This window comes from Echiichthys vipera (assembly GCF_963691815.1).
Source record: "Echiichthys vipera genome assembly, chromosome: 5".
Classification (NCBI taxonomy): Eukaryota; Metazoa; Chordata; class Actinopteri; order Perciformes; family Trachinidae; genus Echiichthys; species Echiichthys vipera.
In genome coordinates, this window is record NC_139830.1 from 34,858,767 (window position 1) to 34,878,948 (window position 20,182).

Genomic DNA, 20,182 nt, shown 5'->3' on the forward strand with positions numbered 1-20,182 from the left:
AATCAGCCAATGGGGACACTCTGCTCAGAAAGCCTGCCCACCCGAGAGGTTTGTGCCAAAACTGCAAACAAAAAATTAGGGAGCGCAAACTCCAGAGAGCAGCAAGGAGACCGCAAAGCTGAGTCAGCACAAACAGAGGCAATCGGAAACAAAATAATGTCAATATTTGACACTATTTGACAAATAATTTAAAGTTGTAGGTTTTATTTTTGAAATTAGTTTTGTTCCCTCAAATTCCTATTTTTGTTTTTGTTTTCTTTTGGCACAAATCTAATTCCATACTTTGCCACCATAACTTAGAGGCATAAATATACACTGACCACAGAAAATTAAATTTGTGCACCAGAGAGGCTCTGCTGGAGAGAACACACATGACCAAACACTGAGAACCATGAACGCTAAAATAAAGGAACTCTTAGATATTGCAAAAGTAGGTGAAAAGCAAGTAGGGCTGAACAATATGGATAAAATCCGCTATCAGAGTATATAGAATAGAATAGAATAGAATTGCTTTAATGATCCCAGACTGGGAAATTATTTTGTAACAGCAGTAGAGGGTAAGCAAATAAAAACTTTGTACATAACATAAATAGAATCCAATATATACATAGTGGATATATACAGTGCACAGTGTGCTATAAACAATAATAATATATACAACAAAATATGCAAAATATACTATAACAATAATAATATTTACAAAAAAAAAACAGTAGAGAGATCAGAGTTCTCTGTCAGGCAGAGGTGGAGTTATTATAAAAAGTGATGGATTGTGGCAGGAAAGATTTCCTGTATCTGTTGCTACGACAGCGAAGCTGAAGCAGCCTTCTCAGAGGGTGCTCTGCTGTCTGACCAGTGTGAGTTGGAGAGGGTGGAGAGGATTATCCATGATGGATAACAGTTTTTTCAGTGTCCTCCTCTCCACCACAGCCTCCAGAGTGTCCTGTTTACAGCCTTCCTGATCAGTTTGTTGAGTCTGTTGGTGTCGCTGGCTCCTGGCGCTGATAAAAGATCTCCAACATCTTGCTGCACACGTTGAAGGATCTCAGCTTCCTCAGGAAGTAAAGTCTGCTCATCCCCTTCTTGTAAACAGCTTCAGTGTTAGATCTCAAGTCCAGTCTGTGGTCGATGGTAACACCCAGGTACTTGTAATCCTCCACCGCCTCCACATCCTTTCCCAGAATGCAGAAAGGTTGGAAAGCAGTCATCCTCTTCTTCCTGAAATCCATCACCATCTCTCTGGTCTTGCTGATGTTCAGCCGCAGGTGATTCTGTCCAGTCCACTTCACAAAGTTGTCTACCAGTGCCCTGTACTCCTCCTCCTGTCCCTCACTTATACACCCAACAACAGTTGAGTCGTCAGGAAACTTTTGCAGGTGACACGACCCAGTGTTGTACTGAAAGTCAGTGGGGTATAAGGTGAACAGGAAAGGAGACCGAGTCCCCTGTGGAGCTCCTGTATCACTAACCACCACATCAGACAGAACACTGCCCATACGGACAAACTGTGGCCTGCCTGTCAGGTAGTCAGTAATCCGGGAGATCATTGTGTCATCTACTCCCATCACCTGCAGCTTCTCCCCCAGTAGCAGTGGCTGAATGGTAAAAGTACTAGAGAAATGAATCACATGCGGCCACTGGTTGACCAAAACCAGTCTCTCCAGTACCTTCATGACGTAAGATGTGAGGGCCACTGGTCGATAGTCATTGAGGTCTGATGGTGACGACTTCTTTGGAACAGGAATGAGGCAGGAAGTCTTCCAAAGCACTGGTATTCTCTCCTGACCAAGGCTCAGGTTGTAGAGGTGTTGTAGGATAGGAGACAGCTGCCTGGCACATGTCTTCAGGATCCTGGGGCTGATACCGTCAGGGCCTGCAGCCTTATGCTGGTGGAGTCTCTCCAGCTGTCTCGTAACCTGGCCTGCAGTCACAGTCATGCGAGGGAGGCTGCTGGTGTCTTCAGTGGAGGACGAGGAGGTGAAGGTGGAGGAGGAGGAGGTGGAGGAGGAAGACATGGAGGAAGAAGAGGTGGAGGAGGAGGAGAGGTGCTGCACAGGAGAGCTCACAGCAGGGCATTGAGGGGGGAGGGGAGGAAGCATTTGGGGCAGTGAGGGTGTGTGGGGTCGGGAGGTGTCATGGAGACGACAGAAGGCTTTGAGCTGAACCTATTGAAGAATCTGTTCAGCTCGTTTGCCCTCTACAGGCTGCCTGATGACTGTCTGCCGCTCACCTTACATGCAGTGATCTGCTTCATACCAGTCCACATATCCCTCACATTGTTCTGCTGGAGTTTGGCCGCCAGCTTCCTCCTGTAGACGTCTTTACAGGTCCTCAGCATATCCCTTAGTTGATGCTGCACTCTCCTCAGTTCTTCCCTGTCTCCAGACCTGAACGCCCTCTTCTTCTTGTTAAGAAGGGCTTTCAGGTCATTGGTGATCCACGGCTTATTATTTGGGAAGCGGCTCACAGTCCGGGTTGGCATGGTGGTGTATTCACAGAACCTGATGTATTCTGTGATGCAGTCGGTCATGCTGTCAGGATCCTCTCCATGTGGCTCAACAATTGCATCCCAGTCTGTCGACTCAAAGCAGTCCTGTAGTGCGTCAGCGGCCTCCTGAGTCCACCTCCTCACGCTCCTAGTGTGGACAGCCTGCCGCTGAACAAGGGGAATATACTTAGGGGTCAGCAGAACCAGGTTGTGGTCAGATCTTCCAAGAGGGAGGAGCCAGTATGTTGACTGCCCCACCAGAGACTGTGACACACTGGATCTGTTGTATGCATCCTTAGCTGGTGGGGCAGTCAACATACTGGTGAAATGTTGGAAGGGTTTTATCCAGTGAGACATGATTAAAATCCCCAGTGATGACAATAAATGCATTCGGATACAGCGTCTGTATCTGGGCAACAGCGGAGTGGATGACGTCACAGGCCAGCGCTGCATCAGCTGAAGGAGGAACGTACACACAGATCATGATGGCAGATGTGAATTCCCGGGGCAAATAATAAGGCCTCATCCCCACAGTCAACAGTTCAATGTCTGGGGTACAGAGACGTTTCTTCACGTGAACATAACCGGGATTACACCACCACTCACCTTTTTTCTTTCCGCTGCCTGACACGTCCCTGTCTGCCCGAACAGTGCTGAAGCCGGGAACCACCACGCTATGGTCCGGGATGTGTGAGTGAAGCCATGTCTCTGTGAAACACAACACACTGCACTCACGATATTCCCTCTGAGCCTTTATCAGCGCGGCGAGCTCGTCCGTCTTGTTCCCCAGAGACCTCACGTTTCCCATGACGATCGCCGGTACAGCCGGTCTGTGTCTCCTCCTCTTCACCCTCCGTTTCACTCCAGCTCAATGCACTCAGTGATGCGCTCCTGACCCTCCGTTGCTAGGGTTAGCAAAACCATCACAAAAACAAAAACCATCACAAAAAGTGCCGTGAAAGTTAAAAAAAAGAAAGATGTTCGTCCTCTCCCAGTCTCTGGAGAAGAGTCGCCAAAAGTTGAGCAAAAACCAGAACAAAAACGCAACAAAAACTTCTGAAAAACTTAAAAACCCACAGGAGCTGCTGTTACAGGCTGTCACCTAGTATGGCGCCATAGGATATGGTGTGTTATATCGCGAAATCAGAATCAGAAATACTTTAATAATCCCAGGGGGAAATTGTTTTCCTGCAAACATCAGCTATACAAAAAACAATATATTTAACAACAACATTATTATACAGAGAACATATATTTGTAAAAACAGAAATATAAAACAGTATATGAATAAATATATCTATCTATATAGATATAGATAGATATAGATATCAAATTTACAATAATAATATACAGTATACAGATCAAAAGTACTGTAATAATGTGCAAAATACCGTAAAAATGCGCAAAGAACAGATTGTTTATGATTGAGTCCATATTACAGAGAGGGGGTGACAGACTCTCCTAGGGATGCACTGTATAGTTTAATTACCACAGGCAGGAAAGATTTCCTTTGGCGCTCTGTGGTGCATCTGGGTACAAGGAGTCTACCTCTGAAGGTGCTCTTCTGCTGGGCCAGTGTATCGTAGAGATGGTGGGAGACATTGTCCAAGATAGACTGGAGACCTGGACAGCATCCTCCTCCCTGCCACAGTCGTCAGGGTGTCCAGCTCCTCCCCCACGACATCACTCCTGATCAGTTTGTGCAGTCTGTTGGTGTCTGTGACCTTCAGTCCACTGCCCCAGCATGTGACAGTGAAGATGATCACACTGGCCACAACAGACTCATAAAACATCCTCAGCATTGTCCAGCAGATGTTAAAGGACCTCAGCCTCCTCAGGAAAAAGAGTCGACTTTGGCCCTTTTTGTAGACAGCCTCTGTGATTCTAGTCCAGTTCAACTTGTTGTTAAAGTACACCCCCGGGTACTTATACTCCTCTACAGTGTCCACAGGGACTGTTTGGATGGAGACAGGGGTCATAGATGTTTTCACCCTCCTCAGATCCACTACGAGCTCCTTTGTTTTACCCCACCATTTGTACTCAACTGCCTTCTGTAATCCATCAGGATCTTAGTTCAAACTCCTCCAGTGTCACCTCTGACCTCCACGCACCCGCCCACACCTTTTCCTCTTTCGAGCTCCCCACCCTCTCAGATCTCTGACCTCATCCATAACTCCAAGTCCACCACATATCAGCTGGACCCCCTGCCCACAGTTCTGGTTAAATCCTGCCTCCCCTCTCTGGTCCCCCCTCATTTCTGCCATCATCCACTCCTCTCTCACCACTGGAACTGTTCATACATCTTTCAAAACCGCTGCAATAACCCCAATCCTGAAAAAACCTGGTGCAGATCCTACCAACTACAATCATTTCCATCCTATTTCAAATCTGCCCACAACAGTCCTGTATTCATTTTCATCCCCCTTTCAAAGGCAGCCAACTATTGCTGAGTTATCAGAAAACTTCTGAAGGTGGCAGGACTCAATGCGATAGTTGAAGTCTGAGGTGAAGAGGGTGAAGCCAAAGGGAGAGGGGAATCTCCTCTGTTGGGCCCCAGTGTCACTGACCACTCTGTCAGACACACACAGTTCTGTAGGCGTACATACTGTGGTCTGCCCATCAGGTAATCCACAATCCAGGACACGATGAGGGCCTCCACCTGCATCGCAGACATCTTCTCATCCAGTAGAGCCGGATGGATCCTAAGGGCCATTTGGACGTGGCGTCTTTGGCAGAGGCACGAGGGAGGATCTCTTCCACAGCACAGGGACCCTTTGGAGGTGCAGGCTCAGGCTGAAGACTTGACTCAGTACTCCACACTGGGGGGCTGGGGGGCACAGGCTTTAAGCCCCCTGGGAAATACGCCATCGGGGACTGCAGATTTGCCAGAGAGTGGAGTCTAGTCAGCTGTCTTCTCGCCAGGTACGGCATGAAGGACACTGTAGAGGTGTCCGTTGGGGGAGGGCTGAGGTCATCAGGTTGTGGAGGACAGGATGTAGAGCAGGGGGAGGGGTGGAATAGGTAGGTGTGAAGTGAGGTGGTGAGGGGCAGTCAAGGGGTCTGTAAGGAGGAGGAGTAGGGTGAGGTAAAGTGGCAGTCATTGAAGGGCAGCCAGCAGCAGAGTCATGTGGGGGATGGGCTGCAGTCTCAAACCTATTGAAAAAATAGGTTCATTTCATTGGCCTGTCCCACACGGTCCTCCAACCCTGTGCTACCAGTCTTGTGGAACATGGTGATGGTTCTCATGCCACTCCACACATTCCTCATGTTGTTTTGCTGGAATTTATTCTCCAGCGTTCTCCTAGAATTGTCTTTAGCCTCCCTGATTTTTAGTTTGAGTACCCCCTACACTCTCCTCATGTCATCATGGTTGCCATCTTTGAATGCTCTCTTATTTTCATTCAGGATGGCCTTAATGTCCTTGGTGATCCAAGGTTTATTGTTGGCGTAGCAGGTTACAGTCCGAGCTGGGACATTGCAGTCTACACAAAAATGTATGTAGTCTGTGATGCCCTCAGTGAGCCCATCAATGTCCTCCCCGTGCAGCTTACAAAGTGCAGGCCAGTCAGTCACTTCAAAGCAGCCCTGCAGTGTCTCATAAGCCTCCTCAGACCACCTCCTCACAGTCCTTGTGGTCGTAGGCTTCCTCTTCACCAGAGGTACATAGCAGGGTTTGAGGTGAACCAGATTATGATCTGACCTGCCCAGAGGGGCGAGAGAAGAGGAGATGTATGCATCCTTAATGTTAGGATACATCAGGTCCAGATTCCTCTCCTCTCTGGTAGGACAGCTCACATACTGTTGGAAGGTCGGCAGAACTCTTTCCAAGGTGACCTGGTTAAAGACTCCCGACATGATGATGAGGGCACTGGGGTGTTGAGTCCAAACTGGAGAAGGTGGTGTGTATGATGCTGCAGGCAGATGTCGGGTTTGCAGAGGGAGGGATGTTCAGAACAGTGATGACATGCGCAGGGTAGGCAGATGGTATGGATGGAGACCAACAGCCAGCAGTTCAACATCTGGGCTACAGAGCTTTTTTTTAATGGTGATATGACCAGGATTACACCATTTGCTGTTTACTAGAACAACAAGCCGCCCTCCTTTCCGCTGACCGCTCTTGGTGCAGTCCCGGTCAGCCCGAATGGTGTGGGTGCTATCTACGGAGACGTTCTGGTCCGTAATGTCCCTGTGCAGCCATGTCTCCGTGAAACACATCAGACTGCACTCACGGTACTCTGGGTGGCTCCGCGTTAGTGCCGTCAGTTCAGAGACCGTACATTTCCCATAACAACAGACGGGGGGACAGGGCTTAAATCTTCTCCTTTCCATAAGCCCGTCCCTTCTCGACCCTCCTCTATTGCCCTGACTTTGCTTCCCACCTCTGCATTCCCAGTATGTTTTTCTTCAGAGTTCAGGTGGAAAGTCAGCTGGTCTGGCAGCGTGTCCCGGTGGAGGCGGCATTGATAAAAACAGCACGAAAAAAACAAAACAATTGAAAGTAACATCATTTTAGAGGGCAGAACTTCACAGAAGTTTCTGGAGCCAGGCCCAGACGGAGGGCTCGCCGGCGAGCGCCTGGTGGCCGGGTTTGCCACGGAGCCCGGCCGGGCACAGCCCGAAAAAGTGACGTGGCACCTCCTTCCTCTCCATCGGGTGGCAGTGAAGGTGAGGGGCCTCCACGGACCAGACACGGGCAGCAGAAGCTGGCTCTTGGGACGTGGAATGTCACCTGTTTGTCGGGGAAGGAGCCGGAGCTTGTGCGGGAGGTGGAGCGCTACCAGTTAGATCTGGTGGGGCTTACCTCCACACACAGTCTTGGTTCTGGAACCGTACTCCTGGATAGGGGTTGGACCCTATTCTTCTCTGGAGTTGCCCAGGGTGTGAGGCGCCGGGCGAGTGTGGGGATACTCACAAACCCCGGCTGAGCGCTGCGGTGTTGGAGTTCACCCCGGTGGACGAGAGGGTCGCCTCCTTACGCCTGCGGGTGGTAGGGGGGAAAACTCTGACTGTTGTTTGTGCATATGCACCAAACAGCAGTTCAGAGTATTCGGCCTTCTTGGAGACCCTGAATGGAGTCCTGCATGGTGCTCTGGTAGGGGACTCCATAGTTATGCTGGGAGACTTCAACGCCCACGTGGGCAATGATGGAGACACCTGGAGAGGCGTGATTGGGAGGAACGGCCTCCCTGATCTAAATCCGAGTGGTCGTCAGTTATTAGACTTCTGTGCTAGTCACGGATTGTCTATAACTAACACCATGTTTGAACATAAGGATGCTCAAGTGTACGTGGTACCAGAGAACCCTAAGCCAAAGGTCGATGATCGATTTTGTAATCGTATCATCTGATCTGAGGCCGTATGTTTTGGACACTCAAGTGAAGAGAGGGGCAGAGCTGTCAACTGATCACCATCTGGTGGTGGAAGGAACACTTTGAGGAAATCCTTAATCCGACTAACACGCCCTCTTTTGTAGAGGCAGAGCTGGAGGCTGATGGGGAATCATTGTCAATATCCCTGGCGGAAGTCACTGAGGTAGTCAAACAACTCCACAGTGGCAAAGCCCCAGGGGTTGATGAGATTCGTCCAGAAATGCTGAAAGCTTTGGGTTTGGAGGGGCTGTCTTGGTTGACACGTCTCTTCAACATTGCGTGGAAGTCTGGGACAGTGCCAAGGGAGTGGCAGACCGGGGTGGTGGTTCCTCTGTTTAAAAAGGGGGACCAGAGGGTGTGTGCCAATTACAGGGGTATCACACTACTCAGCCTCCCTGGTAAAGTCTACTCCAAGGTGCTGGAAGGGAGGGTTCGTCCTATAGTCGAACCTCAGATTGAAGAGGAACAATGTGGATTCCATCCTGGACGTGGAACAACGGACAAGCTCTTCATTCTCGCAAGGATCCTGGAGGGGGCCTGGGAGTATGCTCATCCAGTCTACATGTGTTCTGTGGATCTGGAGAAGGCATATGACCGGGTCCCTCGGGAGATACTGTGGGAGGTGCTGCGGGAGTATGGGGTGAGGGGGTCACTTCTGTGGGCCATCCAATCTCTGTACACCCAGAGCGAGAGCTGTGTCCGGATCTTCAGCAGTAAGTCGGTTTCGTTCCCGGTGGGGGTTGGCCTCCGCCAGGGGTGCGCTTTGTCACCAATCCTGTTCGTGATTTTTATGGACAGGATATCGAGGCGTAGTCGTTGTGGGGAGGGGTTGCAGTTCGGTGGGCTGAGGACCTCGTCTCTGCTTTTTGCAGATGATGTGGTCCTGATGGCATCGTCGGTCAGTTACCTTCAGCACTCACTGGATCGGTTAGCAGCCGAGTGTGAAACGGCTGGGATGAGGATCAGCACCTCTAAATCTGAGGCCATGGCTCTCAGCAGGAAACCGGTGGATTGCTTACTCCAGGTAGGGAATGAGTCCTTACCCCAAGTGAAGGAGTTCAAGTACCTCGGGATCATGTTCACGAGTGAGGGGACGATGGAGCGTGAGTTTGGCCGGAGAATCGGAGCAGCGGGGGCGGTGTTGCAGTCGCTCTACCGCACCGCTGTGACGTAAAGAGAGCTGAGTCGGAAGGCAAAGCTCTCGATCTACCGGTCAATCTTCGTTCCTACCCTCACCTATGGTCATGAAAGCTGGGTCATGACCGAAAGAACGAGGTCGCTGTTACAAGCGGCCGAAATGGGTTTTCTCAGGAGAGTGGCTGGAGTCTCCCTTAAAGATAGGGTGAGAAGTTCCGCCATCCGTGAGGAACTCGGAGTAGAGCCGCTGCTCCTTTGCGTTGAAAGGAGCCAGTTGAGGTGGTTCAGGCATCTAGTAAGGATGCCCCCTGGGCGGCTCCCTAGGGAGGTGTTCCAGGCACGTCCAGCTGGGAGGAGGCCTCGAGGAAGACCCAGGACTAGGTGGAGAGATTATATCTCCACGCTGGCCTGGGAACACCTTGGGATCCCCCAGTTAGAGCTGGTTAATGTGACCCGGGAAAGGGAAGTTTGGGGTCCCCTGCTAAAGCTGCTGCCCCCGCGACCCGACCCCGGATAAGCGGATGAAGATGAGATGAGATGAGATGAACTTCACAGAAGTTAGGGTGAAGAGACAGAATGAACAAAAAGAGAATAAAAGTTTAAGAAAGTTTTTAAAAAGTGAACTCAAAGGCTGGAGCAGTAACAGGCAGCATGCAACTTCTGCGCATGCGCACTAGAAGCTATATATAGTGTGAAAGTTAATTTTTTGACACAAATACATTTATAGATAAATCAAGCCATGCTAGTACCTGCACAGCCAGCAGAACTTCGATCTTAATGTTAACATCAACATGCTCACAAGGACAATGCTAATGCTGAAGTTATTTTAACACATTTTAAGGGAACCACGGATGACTGTGCAAATTTTGCGGCGGCAAAAGTGGTGAAATGGCTGACTGACCGGCCATCCAGTCGCCATTGCCACCCCTTAAGCCACTTGGGAATGTCTTTGTCTTGGGTAATCCAGTGAATAAAATTTAATTTATGCAAAAACCGTGTAAATCCAATGCTGCCTGAAAGCAATTCTATTTACAGATTAGTAATATTGCCACCAATGGCTTCCAAGAAAAAGAACTGTTTTTTTTATTAACCTGTTAAAGTCTACATTATCTTTTCTCTATATTTCAAATCTCAATTAGTGTGGGTGTGACTGACCTGCAGGTTGTTTTGACACAGCTCCTCTAGGCCCTGGACAAGGTAATACTTTGCCTCAACTAGCAGCTCCTGGACAGCCTGACGACCTTTGGGTAAGGTGACAGTGCCGTCACGTAGGTAACACAGGATGCTGCCAAAGTGTTTTCCACTACGGTCGATCAGGATCCAACCTGAACAGAACAACAGACCATGTAGAGAACATGTACATCTAAGCCACTGGTGCACGATACTGTGGCACGAACAGAGTTTGTAGATTTCCACTCAAAACGATGCATGGCCAACATAATAGTAAAAGGCAATGACACTCATGAACACTGATGGTGTCCATTAGTAGTGCATAGAGATCTAGTTTCTAGTTTCATATATTCATCAGTGAAGTCATGTGTTTTTAAACGCATACATATAATCAGTCATGATTCTCTGAACCCTCACCGTTATTGTTTGTAGTGATTTTTAGCCTGAAAGTCATGTAAATAGAAATACAAATGTGCTGTGGAAAGAAAACAGCATAAATAGATGTAGTCAGTGTTCATGGACAACAGTCACACATGTCTGCAGTTCTCAGATAGCTTACCTTCTTTATCAGTAAACACTTCCTTCTTTCCACTAAACATTGCTTTCAGCATGGAGGTTTGCCTGTTCAGCACTTGCAGTGTGGTGTAAAACAGGGTCCCACCAACATTGATGCGGACATACTTGTTGCCCAAGCACACCGCTCCTTGATAACTGCAGGTCTTGGGACAGGCGAGAGGGGGGGCTGTGGAGGTGGAGTGGGACTGGGTGTGATGCTGGGGCAGGCAGCTGTCCCCGGACATGTCCCTTTGGAGGTAGATGACCACCCTGCAGACGGAGGTCCGAAGGTCCCCCGCCGTGGTGACAGCTACTGATGAGGCCGCCACAACCTCTCACTGCTCCAGATCATTCCTGGCAAAACACAGAGCACTGTCTTGTAGCTAAAAATTCTCTATGGATCTACATAGTGTTGATAAATGACTGGTAAAGCAGGACGCCCGGTGGCTGAAGGCATATCACAATACAGAATGGAAGCCACTTACCACATGGTTATCTTTTCCTAAATTTCCCTTCCTATTAACTGGAATGTGACTGGGTAGGAAACTAGAGGGGTAGGGAGAGGCCAGGAGTAAAGGGACTAATTATTACTACATCTTCAACGGCAGGCAGCTTACTTATACTGAAATAACTATAATAGCCGATCTTTAATCTCTTCCAGCTCTGTTTAACAGAATACTGATTATTGTGACAGCGTTGTTTACCACATTAAAAGTTTCAATTCAAACATCAAACAACTAAAACATTAAAAAGGAATGTGCTAGCAAATGAACATTGTGGTCTTAACTTATGGACCAGCTGCCTGCTATCTCTTAAAAGATGTTTGGTTAGCTTGTGTTAACCCCTAAGCTGAAGCAGAATCTCATCCAAGTATCCACAGAGAGATACGTGTCATGGCTGGGTAAGCAAGAGCTAATGCGTTAACCCAGGGGTCTTTAACGTTTTTAGGCCAGGGACCCCCTACTACAAATATTGTTATAAATTGAGTTGCATAATAAATAGGGCCTAACAGCTATGGTAGCCTAAAACCTATAAACACACATCTTTGTATGGTGCATACACTACTTAGATATTAAAATGATCATTATTAACATTTGTATCATATGCTAATGTTAACATACATTATGAAGACACTTAAGTCGCTTGGGCGTATCGTCAGAAACATTTATTTGCATTCATTAGTATTAGCAATGATCAAGGAGCACCAACACACACACACGCACACACGCACACACGCACACACGCACACACGCAGCGGAAGGAGGAGGAGCCTCGGGGTTACTGGCTAACCTTATGCCAACGCCACATCAGCTCAATTGTCGATGTGCATGACTACCTTAGTGGCTACCTTGCCTCTAAGCCATTAAGCCTATCATTAAAGTTGTGTAAATGTATTTTTTTTTTTCACAAATACAAAAAATACAAATAATAAGTATAGTTGAATAGTTGTATTCATGTTAAAGGTTGAATATGGAGAATGAGCAGAACACTGTCATCTAGTGTCTCAACATCAGTCGCAACAAAAAAAATTTTTTCCAGCAGTCGGGTTGCTAGGTTCGTTGCTAAGTGTGTCAAGTGATGAATCATACAGGGTGACGACTAATTTTGACTAATAAATTAAATTGACAACAGTATTTAACATTAGCCAGTCTACAAATGGAAGTCTTTCTTTGAGTAGTGTGTAACTGATTAGCTAGCTAGCTCTCAACTCAAAATGTGTCCTTGTTTCTGTAGCTTTATGGGTGTGAGCAGAGCAGCAGCTTCAACAGCAGTGACACTGAGGCTGAAGGCAAATGAAGAGATGGAGAGACTGAGGTTTGCACAAAGATATCTGTCAGGCAGTGGTGTGGTGATAATTAATATGTAGATGTGCACAACAACAGCCAACTTTGGCAACCCGCAATGCCCAATACAATTGACTGGTACAATGGAAACAGAACGTGACAGAAAGTCATTGTCAAACCCGTCAACACATTTTTTTAAATATTAATTCAGACTAGATATATATTTTTTGTTTAATGGAAAAGCAATACTTTCGCCCCCGTGGGTGTATTTTTTAATATAGCTTTTAATAAAGATTCTACATGTTCAACTTTTAATTTTAAAAAACCTGGGAAAGATTATCAAACAATTTGTCGGACCCCCTGCAGTAACTATGACGACCACATGTTGGACTTATCCGCGTTACCTTACTTTTAATCTTAGCAAGTGAGCTTTCTGTCACGTTGCAACATTTACAGATAGCTTAGTTAACAAATAGTTAAGCCTGTACTTTAAAATTAAATGAGAACCGCAAGCTCTGCCGGTGAGAGCTAATGGTTTAATGTAGCATATTATATTAGTCAAAGTGTCAGAAATGTAGCCTGAACTCCCTTCAAAATCTGACAGTTGGAATACTACTTGTTCGTCGACACATAACCGAACAGTGTGTATATACATGTACAATGCGTACATGAAAAAGACAATGGTCATCTTGTTAATATTTGACCAAGCAATGCTTTATTGCATCGAAACATAGTAGCGTTAACTTATATTTCTTTGCGTCACTCACTCTGTTACCGCTACTTCCTACGTGGGTGTGTTGTGCTAATTTGTTAGCTAATGTCGAGTAACTTAAGGGAGGAACAACCAGGCGTACTAACCTATGAGCTGAAAATGTATTAAATATGGGTTAAGATGTTGAACTGAACAAACAGCAGATTAGTTTTCAAGTAAAATAATGTCCGGCAAATGTTATATTATTCAGATGTGTGTTACCAAACACATTTTTTTTGATCGTCCTCACCTCCATCCAGCAGTGAACAACGCGAAACCAGGAATCACTTTAATAACTTTGAAGTATACATACCGAAGAGCTGCCTTTACGTGTTCAGATAAACGCACTCAGTCTGGATAATTAACCTGGCTTTGACGAAAGTCCACAACAGTTTGGAGAGTTGACTTGTTCAGAAGTTCTTCTTCTTCTTCTTCTTTGTGGTTTTACGGCAGCCGGCAACCAAAAGTTGCATTGCTGCCACCTATGGGACTAGTACCTTAGTGCTCTATATTCTACTATACAGCCCAGTGTCTTTTAAGAATCTGAAAAAACTGCTTTTTCCCCTCCTGCTTGATCCCACTTCCAAAATACTTTTAAGAGAAACTTCATTTAATCCAATTTCTTGCAATTCTCTAAGAAGGTCTTGTCTCTGGCGATCATGTTTTCTGCAAGACATCAAAACATGTTGTACTGTTTCATGTTCCAGACAGGAACACAAGCCACTCTGGTGTTTCCCTAAAATAAACAAGGTGCTGTTCAGATATGTGTGCCCAATTCTCAATCTAGAAATAGTAACCTGTTCCTTACGTCTTAACCCCCCTCTTTTGCAGATGTTAACTGAATCAGTTACCCTACTAGATAATGAGAACAGGTGCCTGCCTTTGTGTTCTTGCTCCCAGAGCTGCTGCCATTTTAAAATGGTTTCCTGCCAAACTATACTTTTACCCTCTGCCTTTGATAAATGTATGTTGATATCTACAGTTTCCTTAAGAGCAGCTTCCTTGGCCAACTTATCAACCTTTTCATTTGTCGCAATACCGACATGAGCTGGGACCCATAGAAACGATATTTCTACCCCTCTCCTTTTCACATCTCTTATGGCCAGAAGAATGTCATATACAAGATCTTGCCGACTCTTTGACGATCCTCTCCCAACACTATTGTTCGCTGACACAGAGTCACTGCATATCAACACCTTATGGTTCTGGATCTGCTCTGTCCATTGCACTGCCATCAGGATTGCGTATAATTCCACAGTGAACACGCTTAGGAAATTTGAGGTTCTCTTCAAAGCTTGAGCATTCCATCCCTGCACAATGAAAGCTGCTCCTGTAACACCTGTTTCTGGATCCTTTGAGCCATCAGTGAAAATTAATATGTGATCTTGATATTGTCCTATTACATGACACTGGAAGTGATGCACCAAATTTGAGTCAGGATTATGTGATTTAATCTCAAGTACCTCTAAGTCGATCTTTGGTACCTCCAGTTCCCATAAAGGTACTGATGGCCACAGTACTCCTGTACAAAAGTTTTTATCATATATGGACATTTCCTGTGCCACTGCCTTCCCGGTCCATCCAAAACTTGGGAATCTTGCCACCTCTCTCTCCCAGCTTTCCTGTATTGTTATTTTAACTGGGTGGTCATCCCTTTGACCCATCAAGCTGACCCAATAGTTAGCCTGAAGCTGCTTTCTCCTTAGACAGAGTGGCATTTCTCCTGTTTCTACCTGCAAAGAGCATACTGGAGAGGATCGCACTGCTCCAGTACATATTCTCAGTGCCATAGCTTGGACTTTATCTAATCCAGCTAAAACTGATTTGGCTGCAGATCCATAAACCAAACACCCATATTCAATTCTTGCTCTGATTAAATAAACATAAATTTGCTTCAAAGAAGATATATCTGCTCCCCATACTGTTCCAGCAAGACATCTCATTAAATTCATTACTTTTTTACATTTATCTACTAATTTTGATACATGATCCCTCCATGTAAGTCCTGCATCAAAAACATACCAAGAAATTTAAAACTTTTAACCCTCTCCAAATTCCTACCATACAGCTCCAGTTTTATATTTTCATCTATTTTCTTTCGAGTAAAAAACACAACCTTAGTCTTCTCAATAGAGAATCTAAAGCCCCATTTCCTTCCCCAGTTCTCCACTAGTGTTAGAGCTTCCTGTACCTTCTTCAGGGTGTACTTTATATTTTTCCCCCTTTTCCATAAGCTACCATCGTCTGCAAATAGTGATTTTCCAATACCTGGCTGAACATTAGCGAAAATGTCATTAATCATGATGTTGAACAGTAATGGACTAATCACACTTCCTTGCGGTGTCCCGTTTTCTACCAAGCACCTTCTAGATGTTTCTTTCCCTATTTTCACCTGAATACTTCTATTATTTAAAAAGTCCATCACCCAGTTAAACATATTTCCTCCAATTCCTAACATATGCATTTTGATTAAAAGGCCCTCTACCCATAGCATATCATACGCTTTTTCCACATCTAAAAATACTGCCACAACAGTCTCTTTCTTTACCTGTGCTTTTCTGATTTCGTCCTCAAGACATATGACTGAATCAATAGTACTTCTCCCCTTTCTAAAACCACTCTGACAACTAGTCATACCCCCCCTCTCTTCAATAAAGTGCATTATCCTTCCATTCACCAACCTTTCCATTAATTTACCTAAGTGAGAAGTTAGAGCTATTGGCCTATAATTAGCTGGATTACTAGCATCCTTTCCTGGTTTTCTTATTGGAACAATAACTGCCTCCTTCCATCCTGTAGGGATCTTTCCTTCTTCCCATACTTTATTAAATACATTTAAAACCTTCTGAATTCCTGTTTCACTTAAATGTCTTAACATGCAATAACAGATTTCATCTTTACCAGGAGCAGAGTTCTTACACTTATCCAAAGCATTTCTTAACTCTCTCAGTGTGAATGGAACATTATATTTATCCTCTGTTTTGTCTTTCTTTTGAATAATCTCAGTATATAGACTCCTTGTTTCTTCCCTACCCCTTCTTTCTTCTTCTGATAAATTACTTGAACTATGTACCTTACTCAGTGTGTTCACCATCATGTCTGCTTTCTCTAGGTTTGATATAGCCAACTGTTCTCCATCTGACAGGATTGGATAATTCCATTCTCTTCTATTACCTTCCATTTTCTTGATCATTCCCCATACATCATTTATATTAATAGTACTTCCAATTGAGGTACAATAATCTCTCCAGTATGTTCTTTTTCTTTGCCTTATGGACCTTCTCACTACTGCCCGTGCTTGTTTATAATCAATCAGATGTTGAAAGTTATGAGTTCTTTTTAACCTTCTAAATGCTCTGTTCCTTTTCCGAACTGCCTCTTCACATTTAGCATCCCACCATGGAACCACTTTTCTTACTAATTTTCCTGAACTTTTTGGTATTGAAGCCAGTGCAGCCATATAAATACTGTGTCGTAACTCACTTTCATTTCTTTCAACATCATTTGTTTCTTGGATTGAACTAATGTACAAATCACTTTCTTCCTTAAATTTCTTCCACTCTGCTTTTTTGAAAATCCACCTTCCATGGCTATCTTCTGAGCTCAACCTTACATCAATATCCAGTTTACATAGAATTGGATAGTGATCACTTCCAATAGTGCCTTTTCCGTGCACTTCCCATTCACATTTTGGAGCCATTCTACTGGACAGAATTGTGAGGTCTAGTACAGACTCTTTACCAGTTCTAATATCAATCCTAGTGCTTCTACCATCATTCAAACAAACTAAGTTCCTATCATTCATTAAATCTTCAATTACCTGCCCATTGTTGTCCGTCTTCCCCCCTCCCCATAGTGTATTATGGGCATTAAAATCTCCACACCATACAACATTATCTCTATCCTGACCTTCTATTTTCTCTAGTTCATTTAATGCTAGCTTTTTACAAGGGTTATAATAATTAATCACTACTATTTTCTTTTTATCTGCCCATACTTCCACTACCAAATATTCTTGTTCCTTCCCTGTACCCAACACCCTATAGGGAACACCCTTCCTTACAAAGGTAGCACATCCCCCACCACTTCCTTGTTCTCTGTCGTGTCTGATGACAGTATATTCAGATATAACAAAATCAAATCTAGGTTTTAACCATGTTTCTTGAACACACATTATTTCTGGTTTTATACTCCTACTATCTATAAACTTTTTAAAATCTTGACCATTTGCCAACAGACTCCTTGCGTTCCATTGTAAAATTAACATATCATCCTTTCCCTACTTCCTGGTTTGAGTGCACAGCAAGACAGTCCCTTACTTCTTCCCATTTTAAGTCTACCATGCCCAAATGTTGAGTTGCTGCCTTTGTAATGATTTGAATCCTTTCAGTTTTAGATTTAACCTCAGCTGTTGCATTGATTACTCCAGCAATAAAGATAACCAAGTCCCTCTTTTCCTCCCTCTGCTTTTCCTCCTTCTCTCTGAATTGTTCTTGCCTCTGTATCCACACATTTCCTGTCGGTGTTTCCCCTCTATCATTACCTTCATTCTTATTCTTTGTTTGTTCCACTCTTTTAACTGCTTCGGCATAAGAAACTCTATCCTTCCTTTTCACACTCTGAATCTCAGTCTCCTTTCTCATTACTTCACACCCCCAGTAGGCCGCACTGTGTCCCCCTCCACAATTACAGCATTTAGGTCTTACCCCCTCTCCACATTCTCCATAGTCATGCTCCCCACCACATTTCGCACATCTTTTTGTCCCTTTACATAGTTTAGCTACATGACCAAACTTCTGGCACTTGTAGCATCTTATTGGCTTAACAGTGAACTCTCTTACCCTGTACCTCATGAATCCAAAGTATAGCTCAGTGGGCAACTCTTTTATACTGAACTGTATCAGAACTGATTCAGATTCTTTTTTCTCAGCTCCCTTAGTTAAGCGCTTTGCACTCTGAACTGCATCACACTTTATTTTTAAGTTCTTTACCAGCTCTTTCATCTCAGTTGCCAACGGAATCCCATAAATCACTCCTTTACTCCCTTGTTCACCCACTTTTGCCACCTTTACTACCACTGCTCTCCCAATAGCTTGCAGCTTTAGAGCTCTTCCAATCTGCTCTTCAGAGTTGCATCCTATTAACAAATTTCCATCATTTAGAATTCTAGCGTATTTTACCTCGCCAACCTGATTCTTAATTATTTTTGTCAGTTTTATTGGATCTAAATTCTTCACTCCTGGCTCTTCAAACCTCACCACGACATTCAATTTATCCTCACTCTCTTTCACTTCCCTAGTCCGTTTTGCTTTATTTATCCTCCTTGTCTGCCAGTGCCCATCGTCTTGATCCACTTCATCCATACTGCAACAACTATCTTCCTGATTTTCTGCCATGGTAGAGAATATGTACAAGCGTATCGTATACCGGACCTATACAGGTCGTCGGCCGATACTCTCGCAAAATACTCTCTCCACTAAATCTACTCTACTTCTAACTATCCTTGAAAAATTATTGTGACTTTTATTTATACAAAACGAAGCAAAGCAATGCAAACTTCTTCTAATCGCCGAACTCAAACGCATACACCGCTCCTCCCGGCACGCGCTCCCGTCTAGCCACTATGCTTTTTCTGTTCAGAAGTTAAACTATCACCTTGTCTTTGTTCTTCTTCGAGTGAGTTTACGGCAGGCTGTGCGCACTGGGAGACAATCCATGAATCCATCCCTGCATTTACTGGATGTACTGTGGTCATGTATGTTACATTCCTATTTAATGTTGTCATCGATTAGTTTTATGGAAAACATACTCGAGAAATGTCTCAATATTAAAAACCAGATGAGATCAACTCTTATGGTTTTGATTTAGAAAGTAAAGTATGTTTTACTTATTATCTCAATTACTGAGTTGCTGACAACAAATAGGCCTACCACAAAATGCACAAAACAGGCAAACAGCAAGTAATGTCCGTCAGCGTATAACATCAGCATCTCGAATATTGGACGAAATTTGACTGTATCAATTTTATGCAAGAATTATATTGTCTACATTATGAAAATTAAACCCTATATTCAACACAAGACACTTTGAAACCTTGTCGGGAAATTAGTGTGAAACAAAAAGCGTTGGTTGGTCAGTGGCACATAAATCAACAAAAGTTGAAAAACTTACTTAATTCTTAAGTAAGTATTGATAATAATTAACTTTAATTAATTTCTAACTTGTGACAATAAACAACTATAGTATCTTATTCTCGTTTGTTTTACTTGTTGTTTATATTCTTTTAGTTTATTTTTGTCCCCATTTTCCTTATATATATATATTATATCCCGCTGTCTTACCATATATAATATATTTAATCCCTGTACCTGGTCTGTTATAACTCTGTATCACACAATAAAAACAAAATCTGAAACAGCTAAATTAAATATTAGACCACGGTATCTTGCTCACATTATTAGAAAAGAAGAAAAAGTAGTTCATTGTAAATTCACATAGTACTATTTCTTGCTGATTGATATTTAGAAGATATCACTTTTTTATAGACATGGATATTGAAAAAATAATCCACACTCCATACCAGTGGGTGGCAGTAATGTTTACCAACTGCCAATAAACATCAACAAAAAAGGTAGAAGATGAACCTAATTTCCGTTTATCTTCAAAGTAAAAGCTCCTCAACCTTAACTGAAACCTTTATTTGCATTCATTAGTATAGAAGAAGAAGAAGAAGAAGAAGAAGAATTCCTTTATTAATCCCGCAAGGGAAATTCAATTTTTTTTTCTCACTATGTTATTATTATTATTCAGGTTATACACACACAGGCCCGAAATACTGTTAATGTATTGGAAATGACCAAGGAGCATTAATAATATAAGACACACCGTAAAGTACGCACGCGGGCGCATTTGGTTTCCTTGGCAGCGG

General features: G+C 44.2%; 1 protein-coding gene across 1 annotated transcript in view; it reads right to left on the minus strand.

The window, feature by feature from the left end:
- tnfaip1 (tumor necrosis factor, alpha-induced protein 1 (endothelial)) overlaps positions 1–13,692 on the minus strand; it is a 30,551-nt gene extending 16,859 nt beyond the window's left edge. The window contains exons 1-3 of the mRNA XM_083914364.1: positions 13,568–13,692; positions 10,724–11,073; positions 10,150–10,319 (exon numbers count right to left, since the gene is read on the minus strand). Of these exons, the coding sequence (XP_083770490.1) occupies positions 10,150–10,319; positions 10,724–10,964 (411 nt within the window). The 5' untranslated portion in view covers positions 10,965–11,073; positions 13,568–13,692. The remainder of the gene's footprint in view (positions 1–10,149; positions 10,320–10,723; positions 11,074–13,567) is intronic.
- Positions 13,693–20,182: the final 6,490 nt, after the last annotated feature.